Source organism: Hemiscyllium ocellatum, chromosome 25 (assembly GCF_020745735.1).
Source record: "Hemiscyllium ocellatum isolate sHemOce1 chromosome 25, sHemOce1.pat.X.cur, whole genome shotgun sequence".
Lineage (NCBI taxonomy): Eukaryota > Metazoa > Chordata > Chondrichthyes > Orectolobiformes > Hemiscylliidae > Hemiscyllium > Hemiscyllium ocellatum.
In genome coordinates, this window is record NC_083425.1 from 222,064 (window position 1) to 243,946 (window position 21,883).

At 44.1% G+C, this 21,883-nt stretch overlaps 1 protein-coding gene across 2 annotated transcripts in view; it reads right to left on the reverse strand.

Moving 5' to 3' along the window:
• LOC132827882 ((E3-independent) E2 ubiquitin-conjugating enzyme UBE2O) overlaps positions 1 to 20,224 on the reverse strand; it is a 177,694-nt gene extending 157,470 nt beyond the window's left edge. For both annotated transcript variants that reach the window (XM_060844644.1, XM_060844643.1), the window contains exon 1: positions 19,807 to 20,224. In XM_060844644.1, coding sequence (XP_060700627.1) covers positions 19,807 to 20,214 — 408 coding nt within the window. In that variant the 5' untranslated portion in view covers positions 20,215 to 20,224. The remainder of the gene's footprint in view (positions 1 to 19,806) is intronic.
• Positions 20,225 to 21,883: the final 1,659 nt, after the last annotated feature.

Genomic DNA, 21,883 nt, shown 5'->3' on the forward strand with positions numbered 1-21,883 from the left:
CCACAGTCCATCAGCCCATCTGTTCAAGGTTTGTTGTATTTTAAAAAGGTGACTTTCTTGGCTGCCCACTACGTCACCAATTTTGACTTCATCTGCAAATTTACTAACCATACCTCCTAAATTCACATCCAAATCATTTGTGGAGTCAGATTGATAGAGATGTACAGCATGGACCAGACCCTTCAGTCCAACCTGTCCGTGCCGACCAGAGATCCCAACCAATCTAGTCCCACCTGCCAGCACCCAGCCCATATCCCTCCAAACCCGTCTTATTCATATATCCATCCAAAAACCTTTTACATGTTACAATTGAACCAGCCTCCACCGCTTCCCCTGGCAGCTTATTTCATACATATACCACCCTGCGAATGAAAAAAATTGCCCCTTTGGTCTATTTTATATCTTTCCCCTCTCACCCTAAACTTACGCCCTTTAGTTCTGGACTCCCCGACCCAAAGGAAGAGACTTTGCCTATTTACCCAATCCACGCCCTTCAATTTTGTAAACCTCTAAGGTCACCCCTCCGCCTCAGACACTCCAGGGAAAACAGCCCCAGCCTGTTCAGCCTCTCCCTATAGCTCAAATCCTCCAACCCTGACGACATCCTTGTAAATCTTTTTTGAACTCTTTCAAGTTTCACAACAAAATATTCCAACAGTGGCCTAAGCAATGACCTGTACAGCCGCAACATGACCTCCCAATTCCTGTACTCAATACTCTGACCAATAAAGAAAAGCATACCAACTGCCGTCTTCATTATCCTATCTACCTGCGACTCCACTTTCAAGGAGCTATGAACCTGCACTCCAACATGTCTTTGTTCAGCAACACTCCCTAGGACCTTACCATTAAGTGTATAAGTCCTGCTAAGATTTGCTTTCCCAAAATGCAGCACCTCACATTTACCTGAATTAAACTCCATCTGCCACTTCTCAGCCCATTGGCCCACCTGATCAAGATGCTGTTGTAATCTGAGGTAACTTTCTTCACTGTCCACCACACCTCTAATTTTGGTGTCATCTGCAAACTTAAACCACAGCTCTTATGCTCGCATTCAAATCATTTATATAAAATGACAAAAAGTAGAGGACCCATTACCAATCCTTATTTATATAGATATTGGTAAATTTCTGGAGTGCATCTTGCAAATAGTACAACGGCTGCTCCCGAGCGTCAGTGATGGAGTGGATGCAGTGCCAAACAAGTGGGCTATTGAGTCCTGGACAGTATCATGCTTGAATGTTGCTCGAGCTGCACTTATTCAGGCAAGTGGGAAGGATTCCATCAAACTCCTGACTTGTACCTTGTAGATGGTGGACAGATGGAGAGTTACACATCACAGTATTCTTAGCTTCTGACCTGCTCTTCTTGTAGCTTACTTGGAGAGTCCATTTGAGTTTGAGTAAAAAGTGAGGTCTGCAGATGCTGGAGATCAGAGCTGAAAATGTGTTGCTAGTTAAAGCGCAGCAGGTTAGGCAGCATCCAAGGAACAGGAAATTCGACGTTTCGGGCCAGAGGGCTCCTGATGAAGGGCTCTGGCCCGAAACGTCGAATTTCCTGTTCCTTGGATGCTGCCTAACCTGCTGCGCTTTAACCAGCAACACATTTTCAGCATTTGAGTTTCTGGTCAATGATAACCCCAGGATGTTGATAGTGAGGTTCAGTGATGAGAACACTGTTGAACATCATGGGGCAGTGATTAGAGTTTCTCTTCATGGTGATAGTCAGACTGGCATTGTGTGGCATGACTGTTACTTGCCATTTATTAGCCATGGATTCCAGTTTTGGTAGGGGTCCTTGATGCTACACATTTGAATACAGCCTTGATGTCAAGGCCTTATGTCTGGAATCCAGCTCTTTGGTCCATGTCTGAAATAAGCTGTAATGAGGTCAGGAGCGGAGTGACACTGGCAGAACCCAAACTGGGCATCACTGAGCAGGTTGTTGGTGAACAGTTGCTGCTTGACAGTACCGTTGATGACACCATCCATAACTTTACTGATGTTTGAGTGCAGTCTAGTGGGGCAGTAATTGGCTGGATTGAAATTGTCCTGCTTTTTCTATACTGGGCAATATTCCACATTATCAGATAGATGCAAGTGTTGCAACTATCCTAGAACAGCTTAGCTAGGGGAGGAGCTAGTTCTGGAGGATAATCCTTCAGTACTATTGCCAGAATGGTGTCAGAGCCTACAGCCTTTGCAGTATTGTCTCCAGTTTCTTGATATCAAGTGGAGTGAATCGAACTAGTTGAAGACTGCTAGCTATAATGTTGGGGGCCATTGTTTCCTCATTTCCCCTCCCCCCACCTTGTCTCAGTCGGCTCCCTCAACTCAGCACCGCCCTCCTAACCTGCAATCTTCTTCCTGACCTCTCCGCCCCCACCCCACTCCGGCCTATCACCCTCACCTGGACCTCCTTCCACCTATCACATCTCTATCGCCCCTCCCCCAAGTCCCTCCTCCCTACCTTTTATCTTAGCCTGCTTGGCACACTCTCCTCATTCCTGATGAAGGGCTTATGCCCGAAACGTCGAATTTCCTATTTCTTGGATGCTGCCTAACCTGCTGTGCTTTAACCAGCAACACATTTTTGGCCATTGATGGAGGCCAAGTCAGATTATCCACATGGCACTTCTGGCTGCAGATTGTGGCAAAAGCATCAGCTTTATCTTTTGCACTGATGCACTGGGCCCTGCCATCATTGAGGACATGGATATTTGTAATTAAATCACTGAAGGTGGATGCTGCAAAGTGTCCACTTAAATAAGTGTCCTCTTAAAGGGCAGCACAGTGGCACAGTGTTTAGCACTGCTGCCTCAGCGCCAGAGACCTGGGTTCAATTCCCATCTCGGGCAACAATGTGTGGAGTTTGCACATTCTCCCCGTGTCTACATGGGTTTCCTCCGGCTTCCTCCCACAGTCCAAAGATGTGCAAGTTAGGTGAATTGGCCATGCCAAATTGCTCAATGTTAGGTGAAGGGGTAAATGTAGGGGAATGAGTCTGGGTGGGTTGTTCTTCGGAGGGTCAATGTGGACTTGTTGGGCCAAAAGGGCCTGTTTCCACACTGAAAGTAATCTAATGTCTAAAACATTTGACTGGATGTGGCAGGACTACAGGGCTTAGATTTGATCCATTGGTGCCTTATGGATACCCAGTCCTAAGCTGCTAGATCTGTTCAAAGTTTGTCCCATTTAGAATGATGATAGCCTCCATGTTGTGACGCACTATTCTCAACGTGAAGATGGGACAGTGTCTCCACAAGGACTGTGCGGTGATCACCCTTACCGATACTGTCATGGACAGATGCATCTGCAGCCAGCAGATTTGAGCAGGTGAGGTCAAGTATATTTTGCCCTCTGTTGGACAGCAGCAATTCGCAGAGCATGTGAAAGGGTATTCAGGCCATTACCAACCACAAAACAGCATCGCCTGCTTGTGCTGGTGATGTGTCTCCTCCAAATTGAGCTGAACAACTTCAATGCATGGTTTGAGGCATAAAATGACATGGCAGCGAGGAAGACCCATCCCAACGATGACATGGGGTTGTACCTTACTACGGTCAACATGAGGAAAACCCTTTGCAGAGACAACGCATGTAAGGCTGCTGGACCGGATAACATCCCTGGCAGAGCACTCAGAATGCTCTGACATACTGGCGGATGTTCTCACGAACATCTTTAACATCTCCCTGAGCTGCACCGTAGCTCCAACTTGCTTCAAGGCCACTACCATCATCCCCATGCTGAAGTGGTCTTCAACATCCTGTCTCAATGACTACCGGCCTGTTGCACTAACGCTCACCATGAAGTGTTCAGAGAGGCTCGTGATGAGGCATATTAAGAACCTGCTTGCCCCCCTCACTGGACACCCTGCAGTTCACATACCGTCTCAACTGTTCAACACATGATGCCATTTCCACCATCCTTCATCTGGCCCTCACCCACCCGGAGAAGGAAATCTACGTCAGATTATTGTTCATAGACTTTAGCTCTGCATTCAACACAATCATTCCTAGGCATTGGATTGGATAAACAGACTGCTGGGCCTAAATACCTCCATGTGTAACTGAATCCTGGACTTCCTGACTGGGAGACCTCAGTCAATCCGGATCCGGAACAGCATCTCCAACACCACACAGTAAGGGGAGCCCCCCAGGGCTGTGTGCTCAGTCCACTGCTGTTCATTCTGCTGACAAACGACTGTGTAGTGATGCGCAGCTCAAATCACATCATTAAGCTCACTAATGACAGGGAGATCCAAAATGGCAGCAACCCAGCAAGTCTGAGTCTATAGTTTTTTTACTTTAGTGATGGAGAGGGATAAGTGTGCGCCGCAGGGCAAGAGTTATTAGCTGGGGGCAGGGAAATTATGATGCAGTGAGGCATGACTTAGGATGTGTGGATTGGAAAAACAGGCTTCAAGAGAAGAACACTAATGAGATGTGGGGATTGTTCAAGGAGCAGCTACTACGTGTCCTCGATAAGTATGTACCAGTCAGGCATGGTGTAAAGGGCCTTGTGAGGCAGCCGTGGTTTAGTAAGGAATTGGAATCCCTTGTGAAAGGGAAGAAGGTGGCATATGTAAAGATGAGGCGTGAAGGTTCAGTTGGGGCGATAGAGAGTTATAAGGTAGCCAGGAAGGATCTAAAGAGAGCTAAGAGAAGCGAGAAGGGGACATGAAAAGTCTTTAGCTGGTAGGATTAGGGAAAACCCAAAGGCTTTCTATAGGTATGTCAGGAATAAAAGGATGACTAGGGTAGGTATCGGTCCAGTCAAGGATAGTAGTGTGAAGTTGTGTGTGGAGGCGGAGGAGATTGGAGAGACACTAAATCAATACTTTTCATCAGTATTCACTCAGGAACAGGACACTGTTGCTGATGAGAATATGGAGTCACAAATGATTAGAATGGATGGCCTGGAAATATGCAGGGAAGAGGTTCTGGGAATATTGGAGAGGATGAAAATAGGTAAGTCTCCTGGGCCTGATAGCATTTACCCTAGGATCCTATGGGAAGCTAGGGAGGAGATAGCAGAGCCATTGGCCTGGATTTTTATGTCGTCATTGTCAACGGGAATAGTGCCAGAGGACTGGAGGATAGCGAATGTGGTCCCCTTGTTCAAGGGGGTAGGGATAGCCCTAGTAACTATAGGCCAGTGAGTCTGACTTCAGTGGTGGGCAAAGTCTTAGAGAGAATGGTAAGGGATAAGATTTATGAACATCTGGATAGGAATAACGTGATCAAGGATAGCCAGCATGGTTTTGTGAAGGGCAGGTCGTGCCTCACAAACCTTATTGAGTTTTGAGAAGGTGACTAAGGAAGTGGACGATGGTAAAGCAGTAGATGTTGTGTATATGGATTTTAGTAAGGCATTCGATAAGGTTCCCCATGGTAGGCTAATGCTAAAACTACAGAGGTATGGCATTGAGGATACATTAGAGGTTTGGATTAGGAATTGGCTGGCTGGACGGAGACAGAGGGTAGTAGTTGATGGACTATGTTCATCTTGGAGTGCAGTTACTAGCGGTGTACCACAGGATCTGTTTTGGGACCATTGCTTTTTGTTATCTTTATAAATGATCTAGAGGAAGGGCTTGAAAGCTGGGTAAGCAAGTTTGCGGATGACACAAAAGTCGGTGGAGTTGTGGATAGTGAGGAAGGAAGTGGTAGGTTACAGCGGGATATAGATAAGTTGCAGAGCTGGGCAGAAATGTGGCAAATGGAATTCAATGTAGCCAAGTGTGAAGTCATTCACTTTGGTAGGAGTAACAAGAAGATGGATTACTGGGCTAATGGTAGGCTACTTGGTAGTGTGGATGAGCAGAGGGATCTTGGTGTCCATGTACACAGATCTCTGAAAGTTGGCACCCAGGTAAATAGTGCTGTGAGGAAGGCATATGGTGTACTGGGCTTTATTGGTAGAGGAATTGAGTTCCTGAGTCCTGAGGTCATGTTGCAACTGTATAAGACTCTGGTGCGTCCTCATCTGGAGTACTGTGTGCAGTTTTGGTCGCCATACTATAGGAAGGATGTGGAGGCATTGGAACGAGTGCAGAGGAGGTTTACCAGGATGTTGCCTGGAATGGAATCTTATGAGGAAAGGCTGAGGCACTTGGGGCTGTTCTCATTGGAGAAAAGAAGGTTTAGGGGAGATTTGATAGAGATGTATAAGATGATTAGGGGTTTAGATAGGGTCGACACTGAGAACCTTTTACCGCTAATGGAGTCAGCTGTTACTAGGGGACACAGCTTTAAATTAAGGGGTGGTAGGTATAGGACAGATATTAGGGGTAGATTCTTTACACAGCGGGTTGTGAGTTCATGGAATGCCCTGCCAGTAGCAGTGGTGAACTCTCCTTCTTTATGGTCATTTAAGCGGGCATTGGATAGGCATTTGGAAGTTATTGGGCTAGTGTAGATTAGGTAGGATTCGGTCGGCGCAACATCGAGGGCCGAAGGGCCTGTACTGCACTGTATCTTTCTATGTTCTATGTTCTATGCTCCTACCAAGATTTGGGCAAAGTGGGTCACCCGTCCCCACCCCACCATACTCACCAAATCATCCAAGATAGTTTTTACTTAATGTTATTAGTTGCTTAGTATTGCATTTAAACAATTTAAACTCCAGTAAAACTGACTAAAGGGAAGGGAGTCCGCAGTTCTCAGCAGGCAGGAACCCCTCCCCCACCCTCTCCAGCTGCAGCAGAGGCATCCACAGCCGCCCCGGGGGACTTCCCTACGGTGGCAAGCCTAGTGGAAATAATCTCAACTCTATGCGAAGATCAATGTCTTCATTGAAGAGTCTCGGAGCAGATGGGATTCACACTCGGCCGCGCTACAACAGCACGACCAAGACATCAAGGAAATTGAACGCTGAGTCGGAGGGGCGGAGCTAAAGGCCTCGACCTCCGAAACTACAGCAGAATTGGCAGTGGATCGGCTCCGGACTCTCGGACAGACAGTCTGGACCTTAGAGAATCACACTGACCAACTCGAGAATCGAGGTCGTCGAGAAAGGTTTGTTTGCTGGGCCTTCCTGAACGGGAAGAGGAAGGCAAGCTTACAGCATTTCTCAAACAGTGACTGCCACAACTTTTAAATCTGGAGGCTGAATCAGGCCACGTCAGGGTGGAATGGGCCTACCAGGTTGCTATACGTGGGCCTGGCTTGAACCAGAGCCCCCACCCGGTCCTGTTCCAGCTGCAGAGCTACAAGGAGAGGAAGATGCTTTTGGAAGCTTCCAGAAATCTTGGGAAAGACCCCCAAACCATGATTTATAAAGGATCCAAGATTATGTTATTCCAGGACTTTTCCCCAGCTCTGGTTCGAAAGAGGAAGGTGCTACGCTTTAACCATGAAGGGTCCATGTATAACTTCGGATCGCCGGAAATGGCGAAGGAATTTTTGGACTCTCTTAGATAAATGTTGCTTTGCTCTCTCCCTACTCCGGTTTATATCCTTTTTTTACCTTATTGTTTAATATCATCTTCGGGGGGGGCGTGGGGAGAGGGATTTATTTCTGTCTTTAGGAGCGGGATTGTTTTCCCTTGTTATTTTGTATTATTTAATTGTTACTTGTTAAGGTTGTAATTTTATAGTTATATAGGTTTATACATGGTATTAACACTACCAAATATATCTGGGTTTTGGGGTGGTTGGGGGGCTGTTAATTCTAGCTCTGTAGTATATTTGAATTTTCTTCATCCTATCGAGGAGCGCCTGGGTCTAGGGTGGGGACTGGTTGAGAGAGGAAGTGATACCCCCAGGAACAAGGAGGAAAATCTCCATTTAAATAAGTTTTTTTAAATTTAGAAATAGTTTATTATATCAATGGGAGTGTATTAAAGAGCCTTTATATTTGTAAATTTTAAATGCTCAGGATGTTCTGGATAGGGTTTCCCCTCCAGAAGGGTCTCGGACTTGCCTGGACAATTATGGTTGATCAGTCAGTTAAGTGGTGCACCTGGAATGTCAAGGGGTGCAATTCGCCAGTCAGAAAGGAAGAAAATATTATCAAACCTCAACAAAGAAAGGGTCGATATAGCTCTCCTACAGGAGACACACTTATTGGATAAACAACATTTGAAATTACGAGAGGGTGGATTTGATCAGGCCTTTCTTCTTCTTTCAGCTCAAAAAGCAGGGGAGTTGTTATTCTTATTCGGAAGAATTTCCCTTTCAAAATCCTAAATCAGATAAAAGACGAATCTGTACGATATATTCTGATTAAAGCCCTTATAAATGGAGAGGGATATGGGATCTTAAATTTGTATTGCCCCCCCCACCCCCAGCACATCCTTTTAAATTTATAACAGAAGCCTTCTCAAAATTGATGGCTCTCAGTGCTTGTCATACAATTAAAATCTCCCCCTATAATTGTATTGTGGACCCGGAATTAGATAGGATTCCCAAGAGTACTGCAGGAATATCTCCCAGATCTAGACAAGTGATGGATTTGAACAAAGAATTCGGACTAAATGTATGGAGATGCCTCCATTCACAGGGCAGAGATTTTTCTATTTTCTCCAATCCACATAAATGTCATACCAGAATCGATATGATTTTTGCTCCCTCGATTTTTAAAAATTCCATATCATCCTGTAAAATAGGCAGTATAGCAATTTCCGATCACGCTATATATGGAAATCAAGGCAAGGAACAATGAGACATCCCCCTCGGCATTGGTGTATGGACCCCTTTCTGATGAAAGATAGTAAATTTGTAAAGTACTTCGCTCAAGAATTTAAAACTATTTTAGAAATTAATTCAGGTACGGCTAGCAACCCATCAATGATGTGGGAGACCAAAGCTTACGCGCGAGGTTTGATCATCTCATACTCAGCGACCCAGAAAAAATTAAAGGGAGAACAACAGCGTCTGCTCGAAGCTCGCTTAAAAGTGGCTGAAACAGCATACGCTGACAGACCTTCTATTATCAAATTGCAAAGGATTATGGCCCTTAGGACAGCTCTAAACACCACGCTTACCCAAACGGCTAAGAGGGAAATATTATTTACAAAACAAAGGTTATATGAATTTGGCGATAAACCGGGTAGATATTTAGCATTTCTCACAAAGAAAAAGAAGGCCCCTCAAACTATCACATCTATCAAGGAAAGTACAGGTATTCAGACTGATCATAAAAGAATTAACACAATCTTTAGAAAATTGTACTCTGATTTATATAAATCACAGGATTGCAAAGACAGAACTAGGAGGATGCAGTCATTTTTTAAAAACCTGACCTTTCGAGACCTAACTCTGGAACAGCCAAGAAATATTTGACACAATCAGGCAGCGTCATGCAATATCCTTGCTAAATGTAGATTTTAAAATCCTCTCTATAACATTAGCATTGAAGCTAGAAAGGGTATTGCCACATATTATAAAAGGAGGATCAGACAAGGTTTATTGAGGGCCATAGATCACCCAATAATGTTAGATGGGTTTTGAATGTGACTCAAGCCTGCCATCAGGGAAAGATACCGGGTGTAGTAATCTCATTAGACGCGGAAAAGGCATTCGACAGGGCTGAATGGTTATATTTGTTTTACACATTGGAAAGTTTTGGCGTTGGAAAGGTGTTGACCAAATGGGTCTCAACACTATACAGTGTTCCCAAAGCAGTTGTGATTACCAATGGATTAGGCTCAGATAGCTTCAGTGTGGGTAGGGGCTGCCGTTAGGGATGTCCTCTCTCGCCATTGCTATTTACGCTAATAATCGAGCCACTAGCAGAAGCTATATGGGCTGATCCTAATATAACAGCCATGAGGATTGGTACAGGTAAACATAAAATTGCCCTTTATGCAGATATGTTCTTCTGTTTTTCACTAATCCTTTGATGTCCATGCCTCGTTTAATCCAAGTTATTAATACATTTAGTGTTTTCAGGCTATAAAATTAATTTCTCAAAATCGGAGGCTATGCCAATGGTTGGCCTTGCTAGCATATCCCACTTATTGGACGGATCCCACTTTCCCTTTCAGTGGCCCCTCGAGGGTTTCTTATATTTAGGCATTTTTATTAGCCTTGTATAACTGACCAAATACTGGGGTAACTTTGTGCATTTACTGGAAAGGATAAGGCAGGACCTCCAGTGATGGGGAACCTTCCAATTTCTAGATTAGATTACTTACAGTGTGGAAACAGGCCCTTCGGCCCAACAAGTCCACACTGACCCGCCGAAGCGCAACCCACCCATTCCCCTACATTTACCCCTTTACCTAACACTACGGGCAATTTAGCATGGCCAATTCACCTGACCTGCACATCTTTGGACTGTGGGAGGAAACCGGAGCACCCAGAGCACCTGGCTAGGTAGAATAGCACTAATTAAAATGAATGTCCTGCCCATCTCCTATACCCTATGAGAATGCTTCTGGTGATGCTGTTGAGGCTGGCACTACGTAAATTATATGGCTGATTGGGTTCTTTTATCTGGAATCATAGATGGCCCCTCATTAAGCTGAGCTTCCACAGGCATGGGGAGGATTGGACTTCCCAGATTTTAGGAAATATCAGTTGTTAAGTTCCCTATTACGTTACATAGTTGATTGGGTCTTGTCTGACCCGCAATCAATCTGGCTGGACATCGAGGCTTCTCAAGTAAAATGCCCACTTATTAACCTTTTATTTTCAGATAAGAGGAAAATCATCACGGAAAAAGGTAAAAACCCTACAATACTAAACACAATTAAAACTTGGAATATAATACGGCTAAATGAGGGCAACTCACATAAAACATCTCCCTGTGCTCAGATAGTGGGTGCATGGGGATTTCAACCGGGCTTACAGATGTCACTTTCAAACTCTGGCGATCCAGGGGTCTCTCATGTTTAGGGGATCCGCTCAAAGAAGGGGTCCTGATGTCTTTTGAACAGCTGCGTCAGAAATTTGGATTATCTAATGGAGACCTCTTTCGATACTTCCAAATTTGAGACTACACACAGAAGAAGACTATGTTATTAGATAGTCTTTATAATTCAGATAGAGAACGTAGAGTGCTATGGCCAATGGGGGTATTTTCCATCAGTACTATTTATCATTTATTACATGATGAAGTATCAGGAAATATGGACAATCTGCTTAAAATATGGGATCAGGATTAGCGACTAGAAATCTCCATAGAAACGTGGAATGACATTTGGGAAAACGCCAGAAGAATCACCATCTGCAACAGAACTCAGGCCATTCAGTTGAAGATACTTCATAGGGCTCATATAGCACCGGACCGATTGGCAAAATTTAAGGCAGGAGCATCTCCAATCTGTCCCAAATGTAAAACAGAGGTGGGCACTCTTGTACATTACTTATGGATCTGTCATAAGATCCGTAGATATTGGACTAAAGTAGCAAGTGCTCTGACAGAAATCTTAGGAAATTAGAGTGGACCCTGTATCTCTCCTTTTGGGCTTTTCGAACTTACCCTCCCTGGATATGCAAGAGAAGAGATTATTTTCTATTCTCTTTCTGTGCAAGGAAAAATATTTTGGTAAACTGGGTGGCTGAGGGCCCCCCTGGATTTTTGAACAGATTAATCATGGAATGTATTCCCCTTGATCTCCTTACAAATACAGTGCACCAAAAGACAGTTTTATTCCATAAAATACGGCAGCCCTTCTTGAATTACATAAATACAGATATTTCAGCTATCCTAACAAGGGCTTTTATTTAATTGAGATAGTGAACTTGGCCGGTCCGGGGCCCCTTGGGAGAGGAATACCGCATGAATATGGGTTTTGTTATGATTTGATGTTAATACATTCCGAGCATGTATCTCACTGCCCAATTTCTGTGTAATCGGTAGTTTTATTTTCTCTTCTTTGAATAATGTAAGAGACTTAATTATACACTTTGGTTAGTTGTAGGTTAGATTAGTAGCTTAGTTGAGTTTTGTTTTTTCTCTTTTTTTTGTTTGATAAATTTTGGTTATTATTTAAGATTTAATTGTATATCAATGTTTAGATTTGTTTTTTTTATTTGCAAACTTGTAAAAATGTTAAATTTTCAATAAAAATATCTATAAAAAAAGCTCACTACATTATTGTAGTGGGTCTCTTTAGCAGGAATGACGAGTCAACATAGAGAGCAAGCGCAGCAGCTAACGGATGGATGCAGAGCCAACAATCTATCTCCAAACATGGACAAGATGAGAGATGGTTATTGATTTCAGGAGGGCATGAAGCGACCATTCTCCGTGAGATGGATGAAGAGGGAGGTCACAAGAGGGGCAAGGTCTGTACTCCTATAGATCCTTAACTATGCCCATTGCTCAAAAATGCTCTAGCTCACCACACTGTATTAGCCACCATATTACATCAATACCAGGAACAGTACTGCCAACATCCAATCCAATAATATTCCATAGAACAACAAACCAACCATAGGATATGAGAATTTTACAGCAACATTTGTATAAACTGTAAGCAAAATGATCAGAACATTAATTCAATGTGCTTGGCTCATGTTATATAGTCAGTCACAATCCATGTTATATAGAATATTACTTACATTTCAGCTACTAAACACATCACACTGGACTGTTTTACAGTCTACTGGATTCTTTTAGTCATCACACTATGGCTTAACATTACATCACTTGACATCTTTGCATCCTGTTAAACAACACTGCTTATGCTTTTGCAATACTACAAGATGAAAGGAAATGTCAATGGAATAAGCTAAACCATTCTGGCCCAAAAATTGGATTCGTTTGCTGTGATAGCTTTTAATGCTGCATCTAGCAACTGACAGAGAAGAATCAATCTTCTGGTGTGATTAAGAGGCTCCTCCTCTAACCTGCACTGCACAACAGTGGCACATCTGCTCAGCAGCTTTCTTCAATGCAGCAGAGCTGGGTCAGCTCTCAACAAAACAAGCACCACCTCCACCCAAAATCACATACCAAAGATACTGCAGTTCTAGAAAGCAAAGCAATTGATTGTATAATTTAAGGAAACATTGATTTTCACTTTAGGATCTGGAAGAGCCATTTGGCCAAAACCTTGTTTCAACCTTGTCTCAAATGAGGAAACGCCTGAATTCCAGAGGTCAGCTAAAAGCATCTGCCCTCGACATCAAAGCAACTTCTGGCTGATACTTGCATCAATAAACCACAGTAAAACTGAAATTAAGGGAAATAATGGGGAAAACTCTCCAGCATCTTCGGCCCAAACATTTCCAGTTATGTTACTAATGAGCTTCTATTCAACACATTCATTGATGATTGCAGTGAAGAACATTCAAATTTGGGCTAAGTAACATTCACAATACTCAAGCGCCAAGCAATTATAATTTCCTACAAGGGAATCTAACCGCTGTCCATATCTTTCAATAGCGTTAACATCAAATTCTCCATCAAAACCATTAGCCTGAAACATTAATGGATTGGTCGTATAAACACTGGCTACCAACAGCCAATTAGAACTGTGCAAGTAATCCACCTCTTGACTCAAATCCGAAGTGCGATGGCATACCACCATTTGTCCAGATGAGTATAACACTGACAACATTCAAGCTCTGCATCATTATGAAACATAGTGCAAAGATGTGTAAATTGGGTGGATTAGTCATACTAAATTGCCTACACTGTTCAGGAACGTGTAGATTAGGTCATTAACTAGCAACCCTACTAATACTGATGAATATTTAATATTCACTACTCACCCCTGACCCCAATCACCACTATAGTCTTACAACAACTTGTACCATATACAAGACATACTGCAGTTCCTACAGGTCCCTTTGACAGCACATTTTGAAGCAGTAATCCCTACTTCTAAGGAGAAGGCAGAAAACTCATAGGAATACCACTACTGTACCTGTAAGTTCCCATCAAGACATTCACCAACCTGGCAAGGAGTTATGATGCTGTTCATTCACTGACGGAGTCAGGATTCTTGGGGTCTGAGCACTGTGACGTACCTGCATGATATGCTCACCAATGATTCAAGCCAACAGCTTGCCACCAATTTTCTCAAGGGCAACTTGGAATGGGCAACAGCTGCTGGCCTTTGCCAGTAACAGTCTATTTGTTTTATTAGAATTTGAGTAAGTGTTACCATGTGACACAGCTGTGTTCCACAGAAGAATGTTCAGGAAAAAGGCAATGAGTGAATTCTTCGATAAGTCAGAAAACAGATCGTTATTCACTAAGACAAGACCACTGTCAGTTGTACAGACAACAGTGCAAAGTCAGAATGTCATATGTCGACATTTGGAACTACTTTTGAAAATACATTGCACCAACTTCCAATCGGAGGTCAGGATGCCAATTTTAATTGATTAAGACAGGGAGTATTAATTTGTTCACTATCAATTTGCAAAGCAGATGTAAATTGAGAAATCTTAGAAACCATTCCCCACAATTTTCCTACAAAACTTTCTAATAAAAAAATCAGAAAAGCAATTATAATGTTATATTAACAGACTAAATTAGTATCACAGTACACAAGTTCAAGCTATCTCCAAAAATATTGCTTTCACTATCATTATTTCAGACTCAATATTTTCTAAAATGGTGCAAGGCTGCTCAAGCCTATGATCTCCAGCAAGTGGCACTGAATCAGGAATACAAATATCAACTGCATTATATGCTGTTACATTCACAGCACAATATTTGTTCATTTACAGTCTCGATACAAGGGCACATGTGGAAACCAGATTAACATTACAGAGCGATTTTAATGCAGTAAAATGTTTCGATGTGCTTTACAAGAACACAAACAGAAAACAACTAACACTGAATGAAAGAAAAGACAGATATGATATGCAACCCAAAATTGTTTGGTCTAAAGGTGAATGTTAAAGAGGGTCTTAAAAGATGTAAACATTCATAAAGGGGTACAGTAATTCCATAAGTAGTAACTTTCAAAATCAGCATTACCACAATAAGGTAGATTGAGCAGTTTCCATTACATCATTCTGAGAACCATTTGCATTATCCCAGAGGGAATATGTTGCATCAGATACATTTACACAGAATGTATCTGATGCAGCCTTGCCTTTACATAGGGCAATGTGAAATTTCAAAGCTTTTTGGTTTAGTGTAACATAGTGGTGCTGCCTGCTGAAATTCAGAATTTAATTTCTTTATTTCCACCAGTGATTTTACAAACAGCAGCTAATGGCTACTCAAAGTAGCCAAACAGCACACATTATGACAGAAGCATTTGCAGCATATTATAAGTGGGTACAAAATAATAAAACATGGATTAGTCAAAGTAAATATACTATAGTAGATTCAGACAGAACAAAAGGAAACAGCAAAATGTTTATGTGCATGTATGTTAACAAGATAGCAAAATAGGAGTATAATTACATACTTGACAGCAAGGGAACAGAGATGCTTACTATAATGCATGCATTTCACAGAATCTAGCGAATGTGGGACTGGAAAGTGTCAAAGAGCCTGCACAAGAGGTTAATATTCAAAAGGAGAGGGCAATTGGTGTTGCCAGCCCTTAAGTACAAAGGGGAGGGGAGGGGAAGGGAGGGTGCAGTAGGTACATGGAGATGGGGATATGTCAGAGGAGAGGGTAGAGTGGATAGGTGGGAAGGAAGATGGAGAGGTAGGACAGGTCAGGAGGATTGTGCTGAATTGGAAAGGTGGAAATAGTTTAAGGTGGATGGGTAGGGGAGAGAATGAGGAAACTGGTGAAGTCCACATTGATGCCGTGTGGTTGAAGGATACCAAGACAGAACATGAGGCATCCTTCCTCCAGGCATCGAGTGGTTAGGGTGTGGTTATGGAGGTGGCCCAGGACCTGCATGTCCTTGACGGAGGCAGAGTTCAGTCATTGGGTGGTGGGGTTCGTTGGTTGGTTGGTGCGGGTGTCCCAAGATGTTCTCTGAATCATTCTGTCTCCCCCATGTAGGAGAGACTGCATCGGGAACAACGGATACTGTAAATGATCAGATGGGGAAGTGCAGGTAAAATGCTGACGGATGTTTGAGGCCTTGAAAGGTGGTGAATCAGGTCCATGCCCCCCAGCAACCCACCGTCCCATCCTGACACCTTCCCCTGCCACCACAGGAATTGCAAAACCTGTGCCCACACCTCCCCCCTCACCTCCATCCAAAGCCCCAAAGGAGCCTTCCACATCCAGAGTTTTACCTGCACTTCCACATGTCACTTACTGTATCCGTTGCTCCCGATTCAGTTTCCTCTACATCAGGGAGACAGGACTCCTTCTTGCAGAGCGCTTCAGAACTTCTCCGGGACATCCACGCCAACCAACCCCACTGCCCAGTGGCCAAACACTTCAACTCCCCGTCCAACTCCGCCAAGGACACGCAGGTCCTGGGCCTCTTCCATTGCCATATCCTAACCACCCTACACCTGGAAAAAAACATCTCACCTTCTGCCTCGGGACTCTCCAACCACACGGCATCAATGTGGACTTCACCAGTTTCCTCATTCTCCCCTCCCCCATCTTATCATAGTTCCTATCTTCCAATTCAGCACCACCCTCACGATCTGTCCTACTTGTCCATCTTCCTTCCTACCTATCCATTCCACCCTCCTCTCTGACCCATCACCATCTACCTATCACACTCTCAGCTACCTTCCCCCGCAGGCCCACCTCCACACCACACCACCACCACCACCACCACCCCCCCCCACCCAGTTATCTCTCTACCCTCTTGGCACAAGCCTCATTTCTGATGATTGGCTCTTGCACGAAACGCCAATTTTCCTGCTCCTCGGATGCTGCCTGACCTGCTGAGCTTTTCCAGCACCACACTCTCGACTCTGATCTCCAGCATCTGCAGTCCTCACTTGCTCTTAAATTACGAAGGCCCAGACTGGGATGATATCCCTCCCAAAATATGCTGACAGTTGTCAATTAGCTGAAAATTGGAAGAAGTGTGCCAAAGAAAAAGAATGTATTATGCATGTTCAAGAAAGTAAGAAAGGGAATAACAGAAAATTACTGGCAGCCAGCCATTCGCAAATGTGAAAATTTCTAGAGTCATTACAGGAAATAAAATAGGGAACATCAAATTCACATCAAGTTAGCTGTTGTCTATGAAAAGCACAACCAGTATAGATATGTTTAACGCCAATGAGGAGATCAGGTTTTCTAGAATGCGTTGAAATTTTCTATATTATTGCTTCTGAAAACAGTCGCAAAGACATCACTCAATGATGACATTCAAAATGAAACAGTGTTCAACATGAACAGAAAAGTGGTATAACAAAAGTTCAAGATAAATGAGGCTCTAGTAAATCACTAGAGATCATGGACTTCATAGGATAGTAGCTACATTAATGAATTAGGAGTGTAGATACTTGGATGTATGATCCAGAGATTGATCATTGAAATCAATCCAATGCACTTTGATTCTGAGCTCAATTTTTAAAAATTGAAAAATCAGAGACCTGTTCTCAGTTATAGTGTCTGTGAAGCTTTTCTGTTGCAAAATTCCAATTGGTTCACCAATATTCTTGGATCCAAAAGGAGTGCATTACAATTGCATGATCAATGATATCAAAAGCTGTAACAGGTTGAAAAGGACAAGGAAGGAAAGTTTAGACACACTTGAATATATGATTTGACAACAGCGATCTCAATATTGCGACAGGGCAGAAACCTAGGAGATCTAGGAAAGATGGACATGGATTTGGGAGGTGGCAACACAGAGATTCTAGAAAGAATATCACAGAAGAAACAGAAAACTAATCCACAGTTCCTCAAGCTTGCTTAATAAAATCATATAGCTGATTTGACCTTGGCCTCAATCACCCAGTCCCTACAACTCACAACTCCCCTATGGTTTAAGGATATCCCCATCTCAGTCTTGAATATCTTCAACAATTAAGCTGTCACAGTTTTTGATGGAAATTCACAATATTAGAGAAGCATTCACCCTCGTAATCTTAGATTGAAGATTCTTAGATTCTGAAGTTGTGCCCCCTACTTCTATGATTCCCCCACGCAATGAGTCACAGCTTAGCATCTACCCTATTTCTAACCTCCAGTGAGAAAAAGCCTAAAGTTGCTCAATTGCCTTGCAAGACAAAGTTTGATGGGGGAAATCAGATCACAAGGTCAAAGGAGTCAAGTGTTGGTTTTAAGAAAGGTAATAATGGAAAACTTGAAGTGGGCTAGGGACAAAACCCAAGGAGAGAAGCTAGGTCAGGAATATGTCTTCAAGCAGGTTTGACCCTGTATGGTACATGAAGGGAGAACACAGCAAACGCTGACCACATAGCCTCAATCTTCGTGACAAAGATATCCATAATCTCCTTGGAGTTGTCACTGGAGGTGAAGATGACAAAGACAAGAGGATAATTTCTACAAACAGAGAAGCTGGAGGAGAAATTGTTGAAAGAACACGAACCAAGACATGACTACACAACCAAAGTTCTGCCAAAGCCAAACCCAATCATCTACTCAAAGCTCATGGACTGCAAGAGATTACGCTCTGAGTGAAAACACATTCTGGAGAAAGATGTCAATAGACAACTGAAAGTAAGCAACTCGACTCATGACCAGAGTGAGCTGGACAGGGAAGTTACAGTTCCCCCAAACAGTTGCTGCTTTCAGGTTTCTAGAGTGGTGGCCAGTTTATTTGTTCGTGGGATTGGTGGGCATTACTGGCAACATCAATATTTTTGCCCGATGCTAAATTCCGTTGAATAGATGGAGAGATTCATCAACTTTTCCATATTGGTTTTACATAGCTGAGTGTATTCCTAAGCCAGAGAGAAGTTAGGAGTCAACCACATTGTTGTATCTGGAATCACAGCCCAGGTTCCTCTGCCTATTACGGTAGAATATCCCAACTACACTTTATTGTCCCATGCAGAAAACCATTTTAAAAAATATCTTACACATTTGCTGTAGCACATCATATATTTGAAAGTTATCGCAGTCACACCACACCTGCGGTGGAGGGAGCAGCGGTTTAAGATGGCTGATGGCCTCTGATTAAGCAGACTGCTTTGCCCTGGACAATGTTGAGCTTAGAGTATCACTAGTATGCAGGCATGCAGACATTATGTAAAAGTGTCATTTCAGGCTTCTATTTACAACTAGTAGGTAAGCTTCAGGACTCAGGTGAGTCAATTACTGTATAATACTCAGTCTTAAACTTCATATCAGACCCACAGAACATATCAGAGCAGTTAGGTTTCTGGTCAACGGTAACCAACCACCCCCCAAGGTTTCTGTACATCATTGTACATGTACAATATTCCACAAATGGAAAAATCAATAAAAACTGGTACACAAAAATCAGCCATTAGAAAATAATAAAAATTGCAGAATTTTTTTTCAGTAATGATCAGAGCATAGAAGGCTTTATTACAATTGGACAGGGAGGTAGTGAACATAATCTCTGAAACCAGAACAGAGTGGACTCTGTCTAGCCTAGCATTTAAAAAAAAGAGAAAAATTTGGATTTCCTTGTGCAAGTGGAATGGTATGCAGTATGGCTGAATTACCATGTACACCCCACCAAACATATTAAGGACCCCATGAACATGCAATCAGAGATAGCCATTCGGCCCTTCCAAAAGCCATGACTGACCCGATTTTAACCTCATCCCTACATTCCTGCAGATCCCTTGGTAATCAAAGATCTACCCTCCCCACCTTTTAAAACTTTAGAGATGCTGTATCCACTGCATTTTCAGGAAGGGAATGGCACGCATTTGACCCTCAGAACAAGTATCCCTTTACCTCATTTTAAATGAATGGTTTTTAAAACAATCGCCCCTGGTTCTACATTGCACATTGTTTCAGTGTCTCACCGACAGCTCGGCCGCCCCTCTCTCAGCATCATGCCAACCTCACCTTGATTTCCTTCACGTCCTGCTTGCCACCCTCTGGGTACCACTGCACCCGGACATAGCCCTTCTTGAGAGGCCGCTCCCGGCCGGTGCCCTCTTCGTCCGTGTCCGAGCTCTCGCCGCTGCTGACTTCACCGTGGATCAGGCCGACGATGCCGTGCCTCAAGGCCCCCTTGTAGGTGCCCGACACCAGGTCATCCACAAACAGGAGCCGCTGGCTGCCCGGAGCCGGAGCTGGGGCCGGGGACTGCGCTGGAGATGCTGCAGGGGATGGAGAAGCTGGGACAGGAGGCCTCGGCTCTACCGTGACCGTAAGCTGGGGCTCCACATCCCCGGGTGCTCGCCTGCCGTCAGGCCCGGGATCACCGGCTCCGGGGCCATGACCAATTCCCAGATCCGCGTCCACCTCCATCGCCGCCGCTGGGAGAAGCCGCTCGGCAACGCGATGACGTATTTACGTAACGTGGTGGTTACGTCACAGCACTATAGGGGCGGTGCTCCGTCTCTCTATCTTTGATTGGCTGTTTTCTAGGGCGGGACACACCCATGGGGCGTGGCGGAGATGTCGTACACTATTAGCTCCGCCCTTTGCACCGCGCACCATGTCCCTATAACCCCTCCCTCTCCCCAAAGCCTGGTCCTAATAGCTCTGCCCTTTGGACCAAACACCCGACTAGGATAGACCCGCCCTCTCTCTAATCCCGCCCACCTGAGCCTCGTCCCTCCCCTTTCCCTGCCAGCTGATAGCTCCTCCCTTTGTACCGCACCCCCCTTCACCGAAAACCCTGCCTTGTCATCCAATCCCCGCCTCCGGTAGCCCCACCCACTTACATCAATCCCCGCCCAGATGGCCCTGCCCCTATCCGAGACACACCCATGAGATCACCGCCCATTCCATCGCCATCAATAGCCCCGCCCCCCGCCATAAACCCCGCCCCTCTGGAAGCCCGTCACCCCAGAGCTCCGCACTCTCCCATAATTCCGGTCCACGATTGCCCCGCCCTGTCCACCAATCCCCGCCCGCTGATACGCCATCCACTTCCAAATCCACGCCCCTCGATGTCCCTGCCCCCTCCATCCTGCCACGCCCAGTGACAGCCCCGCCCCCAAACGTCCGCTCCAGCCAATCCCCGACAGCCCCGGCCCGATAGCTCCGCCCATTTCTCCAAGCCGGCCGGATGGTGGATGCTGCTGGAGTTTAACTGAATGTAATTAAAGATGGGGAAACAGAATGACAACAGGTGGGAGTGGGAGGATAGAAACATTATACTTTAATGTTTAGATAGATTAAGACACAGCTCCGGGCCGTGGCATCACAACCCAAAGCTTCTGGTGCAGTCTGTCAAATCACAGCACCCGGTTATAGTGCAACAGCGTTATCTGGGAGCAGGAACTTTCAGAGCGCTGCTCCTTCATCAGGTGGTTGTGGAGAATAATATTGTTATACACAGAATTTACAGCAAAAGTGTACACTGATGGAACTGAAATTATAGATTGAAAAAGACCCGGATTGTTTGTTAGGTCTCTCACCTTTTACAATCACCAGGTTGGTTTCAGCTCTTTCATATGTAAATCGCAAAACTTTTTATTAAAAAAATACGTTCTCAGGTGCACTTTAGCAATTGATGTCATGTCGGCCCAGATAATGTGCTGTGAGATTGTGCCCCAATGGTCAGACTGATTCTAATCAAAAGACAGATTTACAGAATCTTACATGGATTCATGCAGTTTTTCAGCAAAGTAAAATGTAATTTTACAAACTTTGAAATTCTCACAAACTTTGAAAAATAAAATGTAATTCTGCAAGTACAAATTCACACCACAAACTTATGTGTGTATGTGGGTGTGCGTTTGGGGGGTTCATGTCCCCACATGAACCTTGGGTTCATATCACACTACAGGTGACCCCATTGCACTCTCCGACAGACACACACACTCACACAGACCCTCTCTCATATGCTCACACAAACATTCCCACACGCACCCTCTCACAGACTTGTACCCCTTTACTTTCACAGACACTCAATTCACCCCATGGGATACGGAGAGCGGGTCAGTGGCAAGGGTTGGGGTGGACAGGG